General features: G+C 42.4%; 1 protein-coding gene across 1 annotated transcript in view; it reads right to left on the reverse strand.

Annotated features, from left to right (window-relative positions):
* SNAP91 (synaptosome associated protein 91) overlaps window positions 1-20,769 on the reverse strand; it is a 142,702-nt gene that overhangs the window by 74,200 nt on the left and 47,733 nt on the right. The window contains exons 5-9 of the mRNA XM_019496851.2: window positions 20,523-20,625; window positions 15,874-15,967; window positions 13,158-13,269; window positions 8,959-9,065; window positions 5,465-5,506 (exon numbers count right to left, since the gene is read on the reverse strand). Coding sequence (XP_019352396.1) covers window positions 5,465-5,506; window positions 8,959-9,065; window positions 13,158-13,269; window positions 15,874-15,967; window positions 20,523-20,625 — 458 coding nt within the window. The remainder of the gene's footprint in view (window positions 1-5,464; window positions 5,507-8,958; window positions 9,066-13,157; window positions 13,270-15,873; window positions 15,968-20,522; window positions 20,626-20,769) is intronic.

A 20,769-nucleotide genomic window follows, 5' to 3' on the forward strand; every position in this document is an offset into this window, starting at 1 on the left:
TACAGGACCCCAAAAATTTAAGGCTTGCCTCCTTCCTGCTCATGTCTTTGTTACAAGGTATTTAGCAGAATTCACGATTCACTAGAATCTGATAGGGATGCACCATGAGCGCTTCTGCTATGGGCTTGAACTGGCAACTTCTGGACTTCAATGACACACTTTATTACTTACACCAACCCCAACCTTCTCCCCCTCTCCATAAAGGTTTACCAAAAAAGCAAAAAGGACTTAAACTTTACATATTTGTTTTTGTCTAAGCCATTCATTGGTGGTACATAGCAATACATTTTATGGCCATGGAGAACAATGAGGGAGCATTTTAGATTTTGTGGCACAGTGGGTGTATCTACATGAGCGAGTAACATGATGAAAAGCTATGGTACAGTTTGCACTGGAGTCAGCTTCTCCTGGATGCAGTGTTTACATATCTGCCCAGGACTGCAGCAGTTAGAGCCAAGGCAGAGCAGCCCTGGGCTGGCAGGGGACCTGGGGAATCATCCCTAGGCTCCAGGTGGTGGCATTTGGTGGTGCTGGGGCATGAGGGTACTACAGTGCAGAGTTAGCTGGCAAGCAGCCCCCGCACTTTAGCGCCCTCATTCCCCAGCCAGTCCCTGCCATAGTCTACACATCTAAGGACTCCACCATAAGATCGTACTGCCCCCAATAGTATTATCTTACAGTGGAGTTAATTAATGTGCCTCACCCTAATACCGGCACACATGTAGACTACGACACTTTACTGCAGAGCTAATTAGTCTATTCCACAGTAAAGCATGTGTGTGGCTACACCCAGTGTTTACTTATCAATGCTTCCCAGTAACATTTCCATTTTCTATCTACAGACATTTTCTATTTCTAGTTTCTATCTATTAGATTATCTTTGAGAATAATTTAAACTTGCCAATTTACAATCCACAGTATATGTACTGCCCTAGCTTTTTAAAGGTAAAACAAGAAAGTATTTATCTAGCCAAAGCAGACTATTTTAGTCCTGAACCTACTTGTGTAGGAGTTCCAAGATTTCGGAAAGGTTTCTCTCTCACATTGAAAATGTGTTGACAATAAAGGTCTAGCAGCATCCTACCAGCCCTCACTATTTAGGAATTTTTGAGACTTTTAAAAGTATATCCAAAGCTACCTTGGTTACTGAATAGTGAGCATAATAAACCTCACCAAATCTTGGGGATCGGGGGATGTTCATGGAGTGTCAGGTAGATTTTCTTGTGTTTGCTGTACTGATATGGCGTGTTTGGTCTCAGTAAAAAGCCAATGTCATACTGTATCTATTTCTGTCACTTATCACTGCATAGATTACATTATGCTGTCCTTTTGACATTGTTTTGGACATGGTTTAGTAAAAGGAGCCAAGGAAAGCACACTTAAGGAAAAGGTAATAGGCAAAACTGTTAAGTATCTCTTGCCATTGTGCTCTGGGACAAGGGCAATTACCACTCCCAATCACAGACAGAAGGGGTCACCAGTGGGATGGGCATGCAAATTATGCTTGTAATGGGGAAAAAAATTGCACAATAGCAGAAAGGTGCTCTACATACCATGAAGAGGCAAGAAAAATCTGGAGAATCATATGACCTGTGAGTAATTAGGACCATGATGAATAGGGAGGGTGGGGGCTGGATTGAAGGTATTTTAAGGGCTATCTGTGAGATGTCTTCAGGCTACCCACAGGCTTTAGAGGAGTCCAGGTCCCCAGCAGTCAGGGCTGGTAGGATCAGCAGGAAGGCCGACCTCTGAAAGTAATGGCAGGTCTCTCTGAAGAACTAGGTAGTAGTCAGATGCTAAATTTGTCAGAGGCTAAATTTGTCTTTTTGTTTTGTTTTCAAACTTATGGAACAGTTGCTTTTGTATAATTATTTTCTCCTATATAAAAAGCCTTCTGCTGTTTTAACTCTTTACTACAGGCAATCAAAAAGGAGACATCTCTGGGCAAATGGTATTTCAAGCTCACCAGGGGACCTATTTTTTTCTTCACACCCCAAAGGGAAGCCACTTGTAACTTGCAGAAATTCCCCTGCTCCAGCCATGAGGCCAAGTAAAAGGGAGTGGAGTACAGGTTTGTGGGGATAAGGAGGTATCCCAGGGTAAACCTCAATCTGTTCCTTGGTATAAACAATGGGACAGTGAAGAGAAACTCAAAGCTCAGAGGGTACCCCGCAGACAAGTTTGTCATAGTGAGACTCATCTTTGGTGGGACCTTGGTAATAGGGTTCCTTCCCTCCCCCACTGCCACTCAAATCTTCCTTAGCCGTCCCCCTCCAGACAAGAAGCACTGCATTATCAGTTGTCCAGTAAGTAACACTCAAATTCCCTAGCAACTAAAGACACCCATTTCAATTTCTAGTGACTTCTTTCTGAACCTAAGTAATTAAAAAGCCAAAACCAAGCTACAGAAAGAGTACTCAGGTTTGATGCTTTCCAATTCTAGAAACAGATACCAAGTTGAACGGTGGTTAGTAGTGTGAGCATACAAGTGACAATGAATGAGTCAGAGTGACTTCATTAATCCCAGGGTGCTAAAAAAACAGCAAAACTCACCAAGTATTTATTCCCAGTGTCCCTAAATCCTCAAGTAAGAAGTCCCAAAGGATTGTAAAGAGTTAGTAAGGCCCTTATTTTAAGCAGGAAAAAGAGGAGGGCCTACAAAGTTTAGACCAGTCAGCCTACCTTTGATAATGGTGAAGAGTTATTACAGAAAACTAAGATTTATTTGTAAATATCTGAAGTGATCATCAGCAGCCAACATGGAGATCAAAATAATTGGTTTATCATGAGCTGTTAATGAATCTAATTAGGTAGCTGATTTGGTGGATAAGGAGATACAGTAGACATAAAAATAAACCTAGTCTTTAGTAAGCGTTCTGATAGTCCTACATTATTATATCTTAAGAGAACTACCATTATAGGAGGGGCCGTTCCAGGGAGGTGGGGTGCAATTAGGGAGACCGCCCTGGGCCCCGCTCTTTGGGGGACCCAATGAAGCAGCGGTGGCATGGAGCTGGGCGGAGCAATGGCTCTGCATCCAGCCACTTGCTACTCGCCCCCCTCCTGCTACTACCACTGCTGCCAATGGTGGTGGCAGCTTCTTCAGGTCCAGGGTCCTGCATGGGCTGACTTGGTCCAGGCCCCGCACCCTGCTCAGGTCACCTCTGATTATAGGAATATATGAAGCAGTTGAATAATCACAAGCAAACTATTAAATGGACTGATGTCAGACTTGTAAGCAGGGTTCTATAAGGTCTATTCTGGATCCAGTTCTTTTTAACACTTCATTAATGACTTAGATGCAGGGATAGAAAGCATACTGACTAGACATGGAACTAGGAGGGATTGTGAAGATTTTGGAGGGCAAGATTAAATTCTGAAGGCATCCTGATAAAAATCAGAGAACTATCTATGAATAAAAATAATGAAATTTAAACACACAGGAAAGAAAAAAGGCAAATGCACTAATCCATAATGGGGGAATAGCTGGCTTTGCAGTAGTGCTTCTGAGAAGAATCAACAGGTACAATGGATCACAAATTCCACATAACCTTGCTGCTTCAAGCACTTGCTTATCTCATGACAACTTGGGGTAACATTAATAGAAGTACTGTATGCGAGTCATGGGAAGCAATAGTACTACTACTTGGCTCCAACGTGTCTGCAGCTATCCAGTTAAAGCCATATTTTAAGAAGGATTATAGAAACTGGTGCGACTCCAGAGGCAAAACAGAGATAAGGGGTTGTAATGTAAGCTATGATAGACTGCAGGAGGGAGGGGGCAGAATAAAAAGAAACAGAGAGATAGTTTGCTTTATAGAAAAGGAGATGGAAAGGGATGGGGAGAGAAAACTGTTCTCATTCTCCCATGGGAAACAGGGAAAAAGTGTGCAATAATGAGAGTTTGTATTACAGCAAAAAGTATTTCAGGCTAGTTTAAAAAAATATATATATACTTCCCAACTAGAATAACAGAACAATGAAACAAGTTTTAGAATCTTTTTCACTGAAGGTTTGCAAGAAGAGAGGCTGGCCAGGAATCTGGCTGGGATTGTTTAGGAATAGCAAATTCTGCGGTCTGTGCAAGGGGTTGATAAAGGTTTCTGTTTTCATAGGGAGGGACATTGGGCAGGTGCTCTCTCAAGAGTTTCTTCCTCCTATGCTAGTCCAACTGGTAGTCTCTGTGCCCATATACTCAACTTGAACATCTTTGGAACCAGATGTCAGGCAAAAGGTGAATGGGTAACCCTGACTTACAGCCTGCACTTTGTTAGAGATGGTTGAGATCTGGCATGCTGCCTTTTTACAACTTTGGCTCTGCATGTTCAGTGCTGCTGGACAAGGCGTTCACATAGTCTTGGCTTTCTAGAAGGCTTCAGAAGCTTAACGACACTGAGGAACATATTCAAAACGAGTGCTCTTCAATGCTGGGGCTTCCAATGAACTCTAGAAGCCATAGCTTAGCTTAGGCTCCTGCCATAAAAAAGGCTAATTCAAGAGCAAGACATCTAAAACAGTATGAATCTAAATGGAGTTTTAACTAGTAGACTAACTGGAATAAATAATAAAAAAAACCCAAACAAACTCTATATTCTACCGAAGACCCAATTATAAATACTTGCTTGCAGACGATAGGAATATGTTGTTCCTCACAATCTATTAGCAAGCCTTTTTGTATCCATATAAATATTTAATTACTGCCGAGTTTGGTTGAACTTTGTGCCATTGGCAAGGGGCAATATTAAATTGGAAATCTAAAAGATGGTATTAAACTGTTCTATTTTCAATAATGAAAGTTGCATGTAAAGCTCAACATATAAAAGGCAGTCAAAAAAAAAAAATCAAGCTGAAAATATTTAATGATACTATTAAATATCTTTAACATGTCACAATAATGTTTTCTGTTATGGTAAGGTGGTTAGCCCCACCAAAAGCATTTGGGCCACCTAACCATCAGTATTAAAGAAAAGAAGGAAAAAAAAAATAAAGCAACTTACTGATTTTAGTCAGACTAGAGATATGATAAGTTACTTTTAATATACCCTTATTTAGCAGCCCTAATCTTTTCTGCATCTCTGGACCAAACTGTTGGAGGTGATATTTTGTAATAGACAGAAAGCAAAAGCTGTTTAGTGCTAAATGTACATACTGTAATTATGATCTCAGCTTCTGGACTCTATTTGCATTTGCAAAAGAAAGACAAATGGGGAGCACTTTTTTGTTATCTAGTGACTAATTTTAAGTCCATGAATCGAGATGAAATTGGTCTACTGGGATCAAGTGACAGGCTAAGATCAGTCTACCCAAGAGGTTGATAGACTGTAAGTTCCTTCTTTTTGCATTTGAAAAACATTTCAAAGGTTTACACTACAAGGTTCCCTGTGAACTATCAGACTTCTGTATGGTGCTGTTTTAGTTTAGCCCTCACTATAGGAGTTTAAAAGCAACGTGCAAGAAAACTTACTTGTGTGAGATCAGGAATATCGCCTTTGTCGATTCCAATTTGCTGTGGATAAAAAAAAAAAAAAATAATAATAATAATAATTAAAAATAGATCAGAGAAGCCAGTATTCATACATCTCAACAGACATCTAGATGTTATTAAAATCACGATAGTTTCTTTTTCAGCTATATTGCCCATGAGAAATTTTATTTTTAAAAATGAAGAGTTTAGTACATTTACAGAAATCATCCCACCATCCTCAAAATACTGCAGCACTCCTTTCACAAAGAAAGGAGTCCAAGGGAGTTGCATTAGTTAGCTAGAGTAGGAGCCACACAAGGGCTACCTGAAGTAGTGAAGGAGGTCCTGAATAGGTTAAGCCTCTTTAGCTTATCAGACATCTTCCTATTTTCCTACTTCCCAGCTTTTTGGCATGTGCATGGGGCAGGACATGCAATTCTTGGATTGAGGATTAGGTTCCTATCACACCTTGCTTATCAGCACAGGGGAAGCCTGAGATCATGATTATGGGCTCTCCCTGTACCAGCAAGTTAAAATCCAAGTGCTGACAATTAACTTTGTTTGTTGGGACTAGGGTTCAAACCAGAATCTGAAAAATCATCAAAATCCCAACTGAAGGTTCAGCTCTGACTTGTGGGGCACGGAAACCCTGGCATCAGGTTGCTGCAGTCCAATCCTGGGGATGCCACAGCCCCTGGGGCCAAGTTAAAACCCTGTGTGCCACTTATCTGGGTAGCAAACTGAGTTCTAAAGATCCTGGTGCACAGGAACCCTGGGATAGCTGTGTCCCTGGCCCTTGGGCGGTCTCATGCTGGATCCTGACAGGAAGCTGAGCATCATGATCTGTCATGGGCTAGCCTCAATTGGCCACACATTCAACTTAAGGTGCAAGGTAACATGCCACAAAGTTGTTGTACATTTTGTGTATCAACTTTATTCACTAACTGTATTATCACATCCTAAAATTGACTTTAAAATGTGGCTGGGTTACTATTTATGATGTGATTAACGTGCTCACTGAGTCTTAAATGTAGCACACGAGTGAGAGCGTGAGTGAATATTCAATAACTGCTAGCATCTTATTCCTGTGATCTTGTTGCCAACAACCTTTGGCTTGTTTTAAAAACATCTGCTCATTGTTTTGAGGGTGAGGTCTTTCAAGATACTTGAAGATACTTGCTTGGTCTGACAAATATCATCTCCCTTCCTAAACCCACTACTTAAAAGAAAGATTACAAGAGCTTTTAAAAAAAACAAGTGCATGTAGCAGGAGGTTTTTATTACGGACTGTCATGCTTACTTGTCTGCTCCTAAACACCCCTGCACTACATGCTTATCTGTAGGTATCATAAAATCATAGAAAATCAGGGTTGGAAGGGACTTCTGGCAGTCATCTAGTCCAACCTCCTGCTCAAAGTAGGACCATCCCCAACTAGATGATTCCAGCCAGGGCTGTCGAGCCAAGCCTTAAAAGCCTCCAAAGATGGAGATTCCACCACTTCTCTAGGTAACCCGTTCCACTGCTTCACCACCTTCTGACTGAAAAAGATTTTGCTAATATCCAACATAAACTTCCCGTGTTGTAACTTGAGACCATTGCTCCTTGTTCTGTCATCTGCCACCACAGAGAACTGCATTGTATCTGTATAAACAGTATTTTCCAGTTCTCAGTTCTACACCCTCTCCAGGCTTCCATTCAAAGTCACATTAACTAGCAGCATGTATTTGAGTGGCTATACCATAAGCAGCAGGATAACTACGGTGGGTGACTGGGGTAGCTGTCCTGGGTGCTGACTTGGTGGGGCAGAAAGAAGGCTGCAACTACAGCTGCACAATTGTGCCACTGGTGTGCAGGCAACTGCAAGTTGCTGCTGTCCGAGGAACATAGCCATATTGTTACACATCTGATCAAAGTCAAGTCACCATGGAAAAATGGACTACTAGCTCACATCAACCCATTAGTGCTTCCATTAGTGCACAAGAGCAGTGGAACCTGGGAGCTACCAGCTTTTTGGTGCTAGGGAAGACAACTGTAATGAGAACCAAATGGAATTCCACTTATAGCCATCACAAGGCAAGTCATTACCCATTGATAGCAGCCTTGCTTTTGTGATCATCCTGTGTATGTACGAATTATCCAAAGCCTATTTTAGTTTTAGACTTTAAATCAATTACACACAGAGATATTAGAATGTAATGTTAAAAGAAATACCTCTTGTCAGTAGTATTTCTGAATACTGAAACTGCCTTATGAGGAGGTAAAAAGTTAAATAATTGCACCTCAGCTCTTGCCCACAATTTACTGCGTCTTATACTCAGGTGATTTTTTTTGTTCCACTTTTGTACATGGCATAGTAATTAATATTGGGGACACTTCATAACTAGATTCTGAGGATTCATTTTGGATGGGAAAAGTTAATGTAGCATTGATAGAAGTCTAAAAAATTATCCCAGACTTCTACCTAACCACTTACTCAGTTTATCCAGGACTAATGGTTCTAGACATATGCAGTAGAACTGTCAATAGCTCAGGTGTGTATCTCAGCACCTCAGGCTCAAGTCTCTTTGAATTCACAGACTAGCTGTCCCTGTACCCAAGAGGTCCAGTTTGGCTGGCTGGTTCTGAGCACACCTAACACAGTACAATACTGCTTCTATCAAAATTAATCAACCACGGCTGTTTTGACTCGGAAACATTGCCTAGGTGATTAAAGTACTCATGCAGAAAATGTGAGATCCTTTAAAACACTCCTCAGCATAAGCACTCAAATCAACTTCTCTTATGCTGCCTGGAGAAAATGTCCTAACCACCTGGAGATGGGATGGAGAATGCCTGCCTATCTGTTAAGCGAAACCAATATGCAGAGAGAAATGTAACAGTCTACACGCAGTTAAAAGGTAACCCAACTAGTACCCTTAGGGGGTGAGGTAAGCAGAGTCCTCAGTTCTGGTCCCCGTTAGAGACTGCTTATTCATTGTCATTTAAAAACAAGTGGAATTAGGTAAAAAAATGCATTAACACTACTGGATCGGACTGGAACCCAGATCTCCCCTCCATCAGTAACTGTCCTCATCTCTTGTCTACAGGCTCAGGCTTCCTTGTGCTTGTATCCATCTAGCTTCAAAGGTCTTATTCCTTTCTGTACAATGATCCAGCTTTCAATGGGGGGTGGATAATCGCCTTCTAACCCTGATTTACTTCCCCCTCATTCATCATACTGGTGTTTGAGGCTCACTATAGAGAAATTCAGGTGCTTAAAATCAGTCCATTACAATTCAACTCCTGGAGTTTGGCCTCTAAAATGTTAGATGCAAAGATATGAAGTTCCTTCGTGGATGTAGATAATCAAGGTTTGGTTTTTTTTGGTTTTTTTTTTTTAATAAAATTAAGGTTTTTAATGCAACTATTAGTTTGATATGGAGAAAAAGTTACCTCACACTCCTATGCCCTCCCCTCTTCAGATGTTTAGCACTTAGGACTAAAAATTACTTACCTCTGCAACTTTAAGAAATTCAGATACTCTCGTCATTCTAGTCAGAAATCGTTTGTAAATTTCAAGAGCATCTTTACATTGTCCTTTTTTCATTTCAAAGAATTTCTCTAGAGGAAATATCAAATAAGCAATTAGGACTACAGCTACAATAATACCGTATATGAACTGACTTAATTAGCTGAAAGCATCATTTAAAAATACACACACACACACACACACACACACACACACAAATAGCCACATTATAGTGATTGTGCACACTATCAAGGCTTTTCTCCAATCTCATTCATTTAGGTATGCAGCAATTTAAAAAACTATAGATGACATAATTAAGTTAAATTAGTGCATTTTGTATAAATATTTGCTTCTCTACTTAATCTTTTGTAAGATTTTTACAGTACATTTCTTAGCCACTTGAACATGTTAGGAAGCTTTTTATGATCGGAGCAATAGGATTTCAGTTGCTGATACAGTATTCTTAAGTTTCTCATAAAAGCCATTGTGAAAGATTTAATTTTGCAGGTGGTTTAAAAGCCCTTGGTTCACCACAATACTAAGTGTTTTAAATTTACCCTTTTAACCAACAACACCCAACAAAAGAAAAGCTTTTAGAGAAGTGGTATAAGTACAGGTACAAAGTGTTTCAAGCACACTATAGACAACTCTGTAAAAGTTGATCTCTAGCAATAAAGTGCATTCTTTGGATTTAGTAATTTTCTGTTTCCTTTGCATTTTCACCTAGTTCTTTTTGGATGGGGTTCTTGTAGGTTTCTTTAGCCTGAAGAGACATTATTGGAAAAAACCTAATGAATAGCTCACGAAGGCTTATTAAGAGTGCATACAGAGACATTAAATACAATGTCTCAAAAAAGAGAAAGTTACCTGAAGCTAACAATTCTGCAATACTTTTATTCAAGTGAAGGAGTTTAAAAAAAAAAAAAGGGGGTGTACAAAGCGGGCAGTATTTGATTTGGATTTGGCCTGATGATTCGGGAGACAGTGATTCAATTAGCTGATTTGGATCACTGTCCTAATTCAGATTCAGCTGAATTGAAGTTTCAATTCTTATTCTGAAAAATCAGCAATTCAGCCACAGACACAGCTTTATATGTTTTTTTCTATATACCTTGAGGTACCAGGCGCAACTCGTGAACACTGAAATGTGGGGCAGATGGAGTCCCACAGGAGCACGGGCAGGGGTCCCCCATGTGCTCGACAGCAGATCTAGAAGTAGACCAGAAGTACTTCTGGGTCTGCTGCCAAGCACGTGGGGGACCACCCCCCCGCCACGCTCCCATGGGATGCTCCATCTGCCCCACCCTCTCAGCGTTTGCAAGCTGTGCCTGGTACCTCAAGGTACACAGAAAAAAACAAACAAACAAACAAACAAACAAACAAACAAACAAACAAACAAACAAACAAAGCTGCGTCTAAGGCCGAATCATCAAATCTCTCCAAATCAATTCGATTTGGAGAGATTAATGGGTCTCCTGATTAGATTTGGCTGCCGAATCTCCTCCAAATCAAATCAGCAACCAAAGCTTCACACAGCCCTATTAAAAAATACCCACCCAACTGTTTTAGTACAGCTTGTTAAGCCTTCTGCATTTTGTATCTGCTCAATAAGTTGGTAAAAGTAAGTACCAATTAAGTCATTCTGTCAGTTTCAGCCAAATCATCATAAAAAGGCCTGTCTTTTGAGAGGCCACCTGTCACGCATGATTTTACTTCCATACAATTCCATTCAACACAATGAACTTTATTTTGCAAGCTTGGAAAAATATGAATATACTGTTTTAAGGAGGTAAAAAAACTCAGCACTATTATACTCTACTAACAATATTTCAACTACTTGCTGCTTTAATTGCAGCCAAGTTTTGCTTTGGGTTCATTGTACAGAACAAGTAACTGCCAAGTTCCAGTATCTCAGTAATTTATCCAATAACTTTATCCTTTGAAAGGAAACGCCCGATTTCCACCAAGACTCCAACAGTAGCATCACAAACCTTTAGTCTGTGAAGCCTCAGACATTTTATTTTATTGCTTTTAGAAGTCAAGTAGTTTCTTTAGAAACCTGTGTCAAGACTCAGGTGCTTCTAGTTTAACCTTAATTAATATCCAATGAACATATGACAAGTCTTCTTAGAATCCAGTGATTTCCAAGTTCCTAATTCATTCTTTTACAATCCAGCCAAAAGTGAGAGATCAATAGCTTTTCCATGAAGTGCTTTGGAACTATAAGCCTAGGGAAGAACAATGTGCACCTAGCACCAGACAATTCCCCCCAAATTTCCATATTTTCCAAATATTTACTCAAATATGAGACAAGGTTTTTTTCCCCACAAAATTGGCACATAGAAAACAGCCCCATATCATATAATCACATACGAGGAACCTCACTAAATGGTGTCTATCATTAAACTGCTGCCAAAAGCAGCACGTACTCAACAATGGAAACCAGCTATGAAACTGATTAAATACAGCCAACACTAAATTTGACTATAAAACACACAGCCCACATTGGGCAAGCATGCTGATGGGAACCTACCACAAGGCTACATTAGTGCATCCCATCTGAATAAGATATATAGTGAGCATGTTTACACATGAGGTTTAATGCACAATAACCTAATTAACTGCATATTAAAGAGTCATGTAAAAAAACTGAACATATTAAAGCATCATGCAATTATGATAATGCACATTAAAATAGGCTACTGTGCATTAAGCATCACTTAAAAGCTGTGCACATTCATTACTGTGCATTGAGTCAGCCAGTTACTGCATAGTTCTTTAGTACCTCACACTGGAAATACTAAGTTTAATGTGCATTAGAAAAAGTGCCTTAATGCACGTGTAGATGCAGTGACCAGTGAGCACAGTCCTCCTCAGTAATGACTTTTTTCTAGTCATGGTAAGCCACTACACTGCATAATTTCAACTTCCCCTTCACTCCCACAGCTGAGCTGTACCTTTCTTTCCTCATTTCTAATGATTCCCGTTTCTTCACCAGCCTTAAATTTCTGACAAACATCATCAAATGGAACCACAAACAGTTCACCCAGAATCCTTTTGTTACCCCTCAGCAAAGAATTCACGTGCTAATTAGCCCCTCCCCCCACAACTCATGACTGGAACCAAGTATTCTTGTCCTTGAATCCTCAAAAAATTAATATGCAGATTAAGTGCAGGACAACCTGGTTTGATTTTACCTCGTGGAGAGTGGGGCCACACTAAATCATATGCGGCAGGCTGAGAAAGGGGGATGGGGAAAACATCTGGAATACACATGCACACACAGTTGGTTCTGAGCTGTGGAGTCACCACAGCACGAAATGCTGTTGACTGTGATGGAGGCCAGCTCAATGAACTATATGGTAAATGACAAGTCCTTGACTTCAGACTAATAACCTATAACTGGGTACCAAAGTGCTGCCTAAAAGTGTGTTTATGGAGTACCTGTACTAAATCTGCAGTAGTTCCCTACAAACGTAACATGTATCAATTTTGGATGTACTAATTGTATGGGTTCTATATGCAAATTGCTACAGCCATATTTAATTTTAAGGTCATTGTTTTCAAACTTCCCCTCACTTCCATGGATTTAGGGAGAGCAGGGTCCTACAGTAAGGAGATGGGGAAGGGACTGCTGGGGAGGGGGAGCAGAGAGGAAAGGGGCTACTTGACCCCACCCAGATTCTCCCCACCTTTCTGTAGCAGCAGAAAAGGGACAAATTTAAGGCAAACCTCCAATAATTAGATTTTATATCTGAAATACTATAGCAAGTTTATAAATTTTCCATATATAGAATCTAATTATTGGAGGGCCACCTTATAATCATGATTGTTTTCTCTTTCAACAAATACCAGGTGTGTATATAAGTTTCTTGTGTGATCAAATGGCAGACTGCTCTGTCAAGCATGTATGTTCTTGAAGAACAACCCAAAATTGATGGAGCATTCTACACATTTTGAGAAGTGTCAGTAGTCTTAGTCTTCTGTACATTATTTTAATTAATACAAGTCACTTGTCCAGTCATTAAGTTTCTTTAATTTTATTTCCCTCATTAAGTTTCTATCTCATACATGCTAGATAAGTCTTCCTGATTAGAGGCTGTTGTAAGACTTCTTTACTTCTTCAGGAGAAGAAAGGATTCTGCTTAAAGTTTAAACTTTAAATTAGATCTTAAACAACTTACCTAGTAAGTTAATGACTCCATCGTTGTAGCAAGCAAAAAGCTTAATAAGATCTTTAAAGAGAAGCATAAATGCAGCATTTATGACACCATTTGTCAGTTCATTTGGATGAACCTACACACAAATAAAACTCCAGTTATTTCAACTGATCTGTGCACCTTCTCCCCAATATGCTTTAATTTGATTTGCTGAAACATTTTGCTAAGAAACAATAAGTTCTAGGTATCTTTGAATTCTTAGAAAGTTCTTACTTTTATTTTATTTAATGGAATTAAATTCACATCTGTTTCATCATTTTAGTAGTTAAGTTATATGCTTCTCATCTTTCCCTTGTCTGTTAGGGAAATGTTAGTTGCCACTGCCTCAAGCTAACCTGGTTAGCCTGAGGTCTTCAGGGAAGCATCTCAGAGATTAACTCATTCAGAAATGGATAACCTTTTGTAGGCAACAGCCTACTTCATTAGATACTATGAATGGACTGACATCTGCTAAAATAAGTTGCTGCTTATAAAAAGTTGCTCCTTACAGAAGTCTGAACAAGTTAGTCTGCCACCCCGCCCTATTTCTTGTCTTGTGGCCAAACCCGATAACATGTTTGTTCTGTTTACAACTCTACTCCATTCCAAGAGCTCATAAAACTTTTCTCCCAGCTGCGGAGTTGGTCCAGCAATAGGTATGAAAAAAATTTCCTCAAAACCCCACCTCATCTCTTATACATACTCGATATCATTTAAAGACGTGCGACTGGAAAAAGACATTACATATTAGCTCCAACTTTCCAAAAGCATTATGTCTACAGAGCTAAAATGTAAGACCCCTTGTTTAGTTATATACCACAAATCCTCAGGATTGCAAATCCTGATAGCTAACACAGCTCCTCCCTTCCAAAAGCAACAACAAACACACACCAAAAAACAGCCGGCACAGAATCTGCACACCCAACATCCACTTTGAGCCTAGTAACAGAACATGGCTTGTGGAGTTAGAAGGGATGGGGCACTTAAACACTTTGTTTATTGAATGTAGGAATGGGGCACTTGCATGTTCACTAGCTACTACTTACAACTTAAAAGCAATTCCATAGCTACAGAGCAATGTACTCAGCTGTTACAATGATGAAACTATTGGTTACTCACTAAGGAGTCTCATAGGCACATGTTCATTTAAGGACCATGACGGAACATGCAAAAGTCTAGTATCCATAGGCAAATTATGCTTTCAGAGATTTCGATACATGTATTAGAAGCTAATGCCCAAGAACAGACTCTCTCTTCAGAATTCTAGAAATAAGTGATTCATGAATATGCTGAATAGAGCTAGTATACTAAAAGACATAAAAAAGCTGAAATACTTCTGTAGTAAGGCCCAGGTAGTTGATTGTTTTTAAGGGGAATGTCTGAAAAAGCATCCCCAGTTGAGCACCTTGCTGAAAAGCATGCATCTTGTTGAAAACAAGCAAGTATGCACTGCTGCTTGCCACACATTGGAATCTCAGGAATCAAGGGGCACCAATAGATAAGTAATGCAGCTGCTCCAAGGTGCTGGAATGCCAACGTGTCAGAGCAGACTCAGTTAATTGAGACAGCTGGAGTGTGGCAATTACCATACTCCAGCAGCCTCCTGCGTCTTGTGCATCACAGGGGTGCTTGAACTGAAGTTCATTGAATGAGCTTTAGTTCAAGCAGGCCCACCACCATTTGTAAGTGTGAGGACACTGATACAGGAGATGTGGTGGCACTTTAATTAAAGCAGCTCTCAGAATGCCCAAAGGTTTGGGCTTCCTAGCCAGAGTTAGGGAGGAAGTGGGCAGGAAGGGGACTTCAACTTTTTTTTTTTTTTTTTTTTTTTTTTTTTAAGACAATCTTCTTCTTGTACTGCTCTACCCCAGCCATGCCCTCTCTCCTTGTTTAAAAAGCAGCAGAGAATTAGTAGAAAAACTAAAACATTACATTTATTTTTCTACAGTGAAAGAACAGTTCAGAGAATCTTAACCTTACTGTGATACCAAACACAAACCTGGTAAGCACCCCATCGTATATTTGCAAACTCTTCCTTACATACTGAACTGCTACTGCCATGAGAACCAAAAATGTGAGGCATCTTGACTTCAAACGGCAGATGCAAAAATGAGATGCATGCTTTTTAATCACTATAAGACTTAAAATCCTACCTCAAAGTGCTTAGGAGTGGAATTTTAGATTTTTTTTTTAATTTTAGCCCATAAATACTATGATTGTGAACTCTTAGGCTGCTTGCTTGCAGACATTAAAAAGGTGCTTTACCAGAAGCAGCAGCATGGTGTTACTTTGACCTGTCTCCACAGCATCTGCATAGACTGGGCACTTCAGCAAGGCTTTTCGGCATCTCTCTCTAAAGCTGAGTAAATCAGCTATTAGATAAAAATGCCAAAAAAGCCACACTAAAGCACCCAATCTATACAGACGTTGGGCAAGCTGGGTCCGACACAATGATTCTTCTGGGCATGTGCTGGGATTGGCGCGGAAGCACATATTTAAAAAAAAAAATTTTTTTTAAAGTGCTTTATTTTAACTGTTTTCAAACAGTCAATGTCTTGAAAGTAGAAACAGGCTTTAGCAAGATTTTTTTCAAAATACTTTTATGTTGACAGTCTTCAATAAAAGCAACAAATTTTACACCCCTCATGTTACAGATACATATGCTTATGTCCAAGGGTGAACAAGTAGTCTAAATACTTACATCAAATTCAAGTAGTGCATCAATTTGTCCCTGCAATATTGGCATACTTTTTAGCAGCTTTTCTGGAGCCATTGTTCTCATTACACCATCAGCTCTGAAAGAACATACCTTAAATTAGCAAGCAATTTCCATCAGATGCCCAAAATATTAAGTAGTTCAGATATATGTGGAAGGAAAAGTTATTGTTGACTAGTGCAAGAGGAATGAGCACTTCGTAAAAAGTTAGAATAAAAAGCATGCACATTTGATGTACAATTAAGTAGCTTAGTCACTACAACCTTGAAGCACTGGGAGCCATAAGCAAGCAATTATCAAGATGCATCAAGACTAGTTTGGATGTTTCTACCCTCAGAGCTTGTTCCTAGGGATAAAGATTCCATGGGGGGGACTGGAATCCAGAAGTCTGTCTGGGAGACAGAGCAGTACAAGCATCCTTGCAGCCACCCACTTCTTGTTCTCCATGCCTTTGCCAGACCAGGAGAGGACCAGATCAGAAAAAAGAGGGCTAGGCAGCAGAGCAAGCTGCCAACCCATTCCACAGACCTGGCAGTCACTAGGCTAGAGAAGAGGCAGGGAGCACAGGGGGATGGACCAGGAAGGGAATGGAGCAAGGATGAATGAATGCCTGTAAACTGCAGGAAACTCACAAGGGAGATATTCCAAGTGTTAACCTGGACAATTTCTCCTCAGTGGGGCATGTTTACTCCAGAACACTTGAATATTTGTATGACCCTAGTTTCTACTGAGGTGCAAAACAATGCCTTAAAGAATACCATTTCAAGCTAGGACCATTTAAAAATCAGGCCATTCTGCACAATTAATGCCACTAGAAAACAAAGCAAAGCATCAAGGCTACTGAAGGAGAGAACACAGAAAAAACATTTTAATGGTCTAAGAGGCAATCAAGCTAGACACACAGGTCTAGCCAATGAATACACCCTGGGGAATTATGCAATTATGTGCCCATGCAATTTTGCACATCAAACCTATGGCACTGCATAATTTAACCTGGGTGGGCTCTGTGCCTCAACTTCTGTGGGGCTTCTGGCACTCCAGCTGGGAGCCCCATATGGAAGTACCGAGCACAGTGGCACTTAATTGAACAGCTGGTGAGTGGGGATGGGAGCTCATACCTTCAGGAAGAGGGGTGGGTGTGGGGTTTCTGGGAGGGTGTAGGCCCCTGCCACACTTCTTAGTAGCGGCAGCAGTAGGCAGGCCCTTAAGGTGCTTATGGCTGCAATAGGCAGAACCCTCCGTGCATAAGTCCCAGGAACAGTATGGAGCCTGCCTGGCTCAGCCTGCTGACACATGCCTTCAAGCAGACCGGGTAGGCTCCATGCCAGCACCTGGGGCTCATGGCACTGCAGGTGGGAGCCATGTGTCATTGGGCCAGGCCAGGCCAGCTCTATGCCTCTATGTGGGGCTTCCAGCACTCCAGTGGGAAGCTGCACGTGAAGGCACAGAGCCCACCCAGCTCCATGGTGTGTGACTCTGTCTCCATGTGTGGCTTTCTGCTGGAGTTCTGGCAGCCATGTGGAATACTGGAGCTTGCCTGGCCCACTGGTGCACAGCTCCCACCTGCAGTGCCACTAGTCACACTGGCTGGCATGCAGACAGCCCAGTTTGGTTTGAAGGCAGATGCTAGTAGTCTGGGTTGGGCCAGCTTTGTGTTGCCACGTGCAGCCCCTGGGACTCAGCTGAAGCTGCATAGCAGGGGATCTCTGCCTGCCACAGGCTTGAGTGCCTCAAGGGCTTGTTGCCAGCTGCTGCTGCAAGCGAGGGCTGTGCACCATGGGGGGGGGATGAACATGTGGCAGGGGGCCCACACCCACCCAGATAGAGTTTTTGCACAGTTAAAGAATAAAAGATGAAATGTAAATCAATCAATCAAACTAATTTGCATAATTTTGAATTTCTGTGCATGGTTCCCTGAGGTGTAAATAAAAAATGTGTTCAATGAGCTTTAGTTCAAGCACTCCTGCTGCCATCTTGAAGTGTGAGGATGCTAATACATGAGACAGAAGCTGGCTGAACCACAATAATTATCACATTCCAGCACACTCAATTAAAATCGAGCCTGCTCTGATGTGCTACAATTCTAGCACACTGGAGCAGCCCTGCCCTTGTAATTACCAGACGTCAGAGCAGCCCTGCAGTACGTCTACAGGCACCCCGGTCAACCTCCTCATCAGAACATGCGGGGGGAAAAACTAAAACAAACTCTCCCCGCTCAACCCCACATACACACCCTGGCTAAAAAAAAGTTTCCTTCCTAGTTTTTGTCTCCAGTCATCTAGCAACAAGTGCTTAAGTGTCTCTTTCTCTCCATGAGCTTCTTTACTATACAAGGTTAAGATGTAAACAGGCATTTAATTTGAGTGTCAAAAATAATATTCAGTGTCATGATGTGACAAGAAGGGGATCTTCAAGCATTCCTACAGTTGCAGGCTCTCCAAACAGGGTTTTTTTTTCCCCTTGGTTCTCCTCACCCCATGGGAGCCCAAATCATTGACAGGCTACCCTTTCCCTTGTTAGGAAGGGAGGCAGCTGTTAATGTTCAGCAGGGATCCTGGTTTTCTGTTTAAAAAAATCCAGATCTCTCCGATAAAAAAAAAACAAACCCAAACCATGTTTCCCCCCCCCCACAATTAAAATGAAATGCCACTTGGACACAAATCTGGGGGAGGTGTGTGCCCCCCCATAGCTCCCTGATGCATCACCTATAAGGCCAGTGGGTGGGACCCAGCATAGGAAGGAGCACTTTGCTGCCATGGCCACCAAGATGAGGTACCCCATGCCCACGCAGGAGCAGCAGCAGCAAGGGGGCACAACTCCATGCTGCTGGGAGCCCCACACCAGGCATGCCACCATATCCACCAAGGTGAGGTGCCATACCTTGGCAGCCATGGCAGCGCAGCACTCCTGGTGATGGTGGTGGCAGCACCAAGCCTCACCCCTCCTCACCCCAGCTCTGCCCTCCTGTGCCAGGTCCCACCCCCTGGGCCATGAAGACAGCTCCTGCCCGGTGCTAGTCCAGCCAGACCACAACCCCATGCCCCACTGTGGGTGCAGAAAACTGAGGGTGGGGCCCTCCATGCCCCCCTGATGTGTTGCCTATAGGCCTGACCCCTCCCCACAAGTGTGCACAGTGGAGGGGAGCCCTACCCCCCTCCAGGATGAGCCACCCATGGCTCTGCCCTACTTCCTGCACTGGGGCTTGGCTCCTCCCCCAGAGCTGGGAACCAGGAGCCATGCCCCCTTTTCAGCCTCTGGGGGAGCTGCCACGATTGGGGGGAAGCCTGCACCAAGGTTTGGGTCCCCCCCTCCCCCCCCCCCCCCAGCCAGGAGTGTGGTTAGATTCCCCTAGCCACACCCCTTTCTCAGCCTCTAGGCTGGCTGAGGGGTGGGGACATGGCTTCTGGCAGGAGGGAAGGGGTGGTGGCAGAACCAAGGCTCTGCTGCAGGTTTCTCCACTGCCCCTCCTCTCAAGTGGCCTGGAGACTGAGAAGGAGCATGGCTCCCAGCTCTAGGGCAGCGTGGGCTTCTCCCCAACTTCCCTCAGCTGACCCAGAGGCTGAGAAGGGGCATAGCTCCTGGGTCCAGGGGCAGAGCCAAGCCCCCGTACTGGCTTTGCTCCCTGCCCCCAACCCCAGCCAGCCCAGAGGCTAAGAAGTAAGAGTGGCTTCTGGCTCCCGGCTCTGGGGACAGAGCCAAGCCCAGGTGCAGGCTTCCCTCCCCTGGTACCTCAGCTTGCTGGGAGGATGAGACACAGGTGTGGCTGGGAGACTCCAGCCCTGCTCCCAGTTCCAGGCAGGCAGAGTAAAGTCCCCAGTTCAGGCTTCTGCCCACCCCCACCCCTTGCTCAGTCAGCACGGAAGCTGAGGAGGGGACAGGGCTCAGAAAATCCGCCAGCTCCCGGCTCTCTACAATGACCAGCAGGCGGGGAGGTGTGCTCTAGAGTCCCCTGACTAATGGCATGGGCCACTGCAGGGGTCTGACTACCTTTGCTGTTTGAAAAGTGGATGTCAATTCACTTGCTTATCAGTTCAATCTATGCAGTTTAGAGAAACCTGCAAAGATTGAATTGATTCAGCCTCAGCATGAACAATGTGTGCCCCTGGCGGCTGTGGGGAGCACAGCAGCAATGACAAGCAGGGAGGGGGAGCTGGCGAGTGCCAACCAGGGGTCAGCAACCACCAACAGACACCACCGGCAGCATCAGCTTTCTGTAAGGGGTGCACCGCCACACTGAGGGGGTGCACGTGCACCCACATGCACCCCCTACACATCGCTAGTGAGCCTCAGGCTTTTTGACTGTCTGTACTTAGCCCATGAGACATGTCCAGGTATTACTGGGGGTGTTAGAGTGGCTCCCTGAAGTAGCTTTTTGTTGTAAGACTTAAGTTTCATCAAGAGCTCCCATGCACCAGTTTTCATCTCCAGCTGTTATACTTGTTGTCATTACTTAAGGAGTACAATCTTTAATTGAAGACAGACACTGGAAAACTTTAGACTATTTTGATATGCAACTCAGGTTCATTTTCAGTTCAAGCATGAAGACATTAAATTATGATTAGTTACAGCACCACAGACAAGTTGTATTTAAGACAGACAACTATCATAAGTAAGTTTGCATATGAACAGCTTACCCTTTCTTCACTCTTGCAAAATCAAATGCCATTTGTCTGTAGGAGAATGCTTTTTCATTCAAGTATCTACTATAACGCCTTATAAAGCTAGACATATCATATCCTGTAAGAAACAAACAAACATCCATCCATATTTTAGTAAGTTATCTGTGTGCCATGTACAAAGATGCTTTATAAAAATGGACAAACTGAGAACCACACATAGCATCTTATTTAAAAGTTTGAAATAAGACGCTGTTAATAAAAG

The sequence above is a fragment of the Alligator mississippiensis genome, chromosome 1 (genome assembly GCF_030867095.1).
Source record: "Alligator mississippiensis isolate rAllMis1 chromosome 1, rAllMis1, whole genome shotgun sequence".
NCBI lineage: Eukaryota > Metazoa > Chordata > Crocodylia > Alligatoridae > Alligator > Alligator mississippiensis.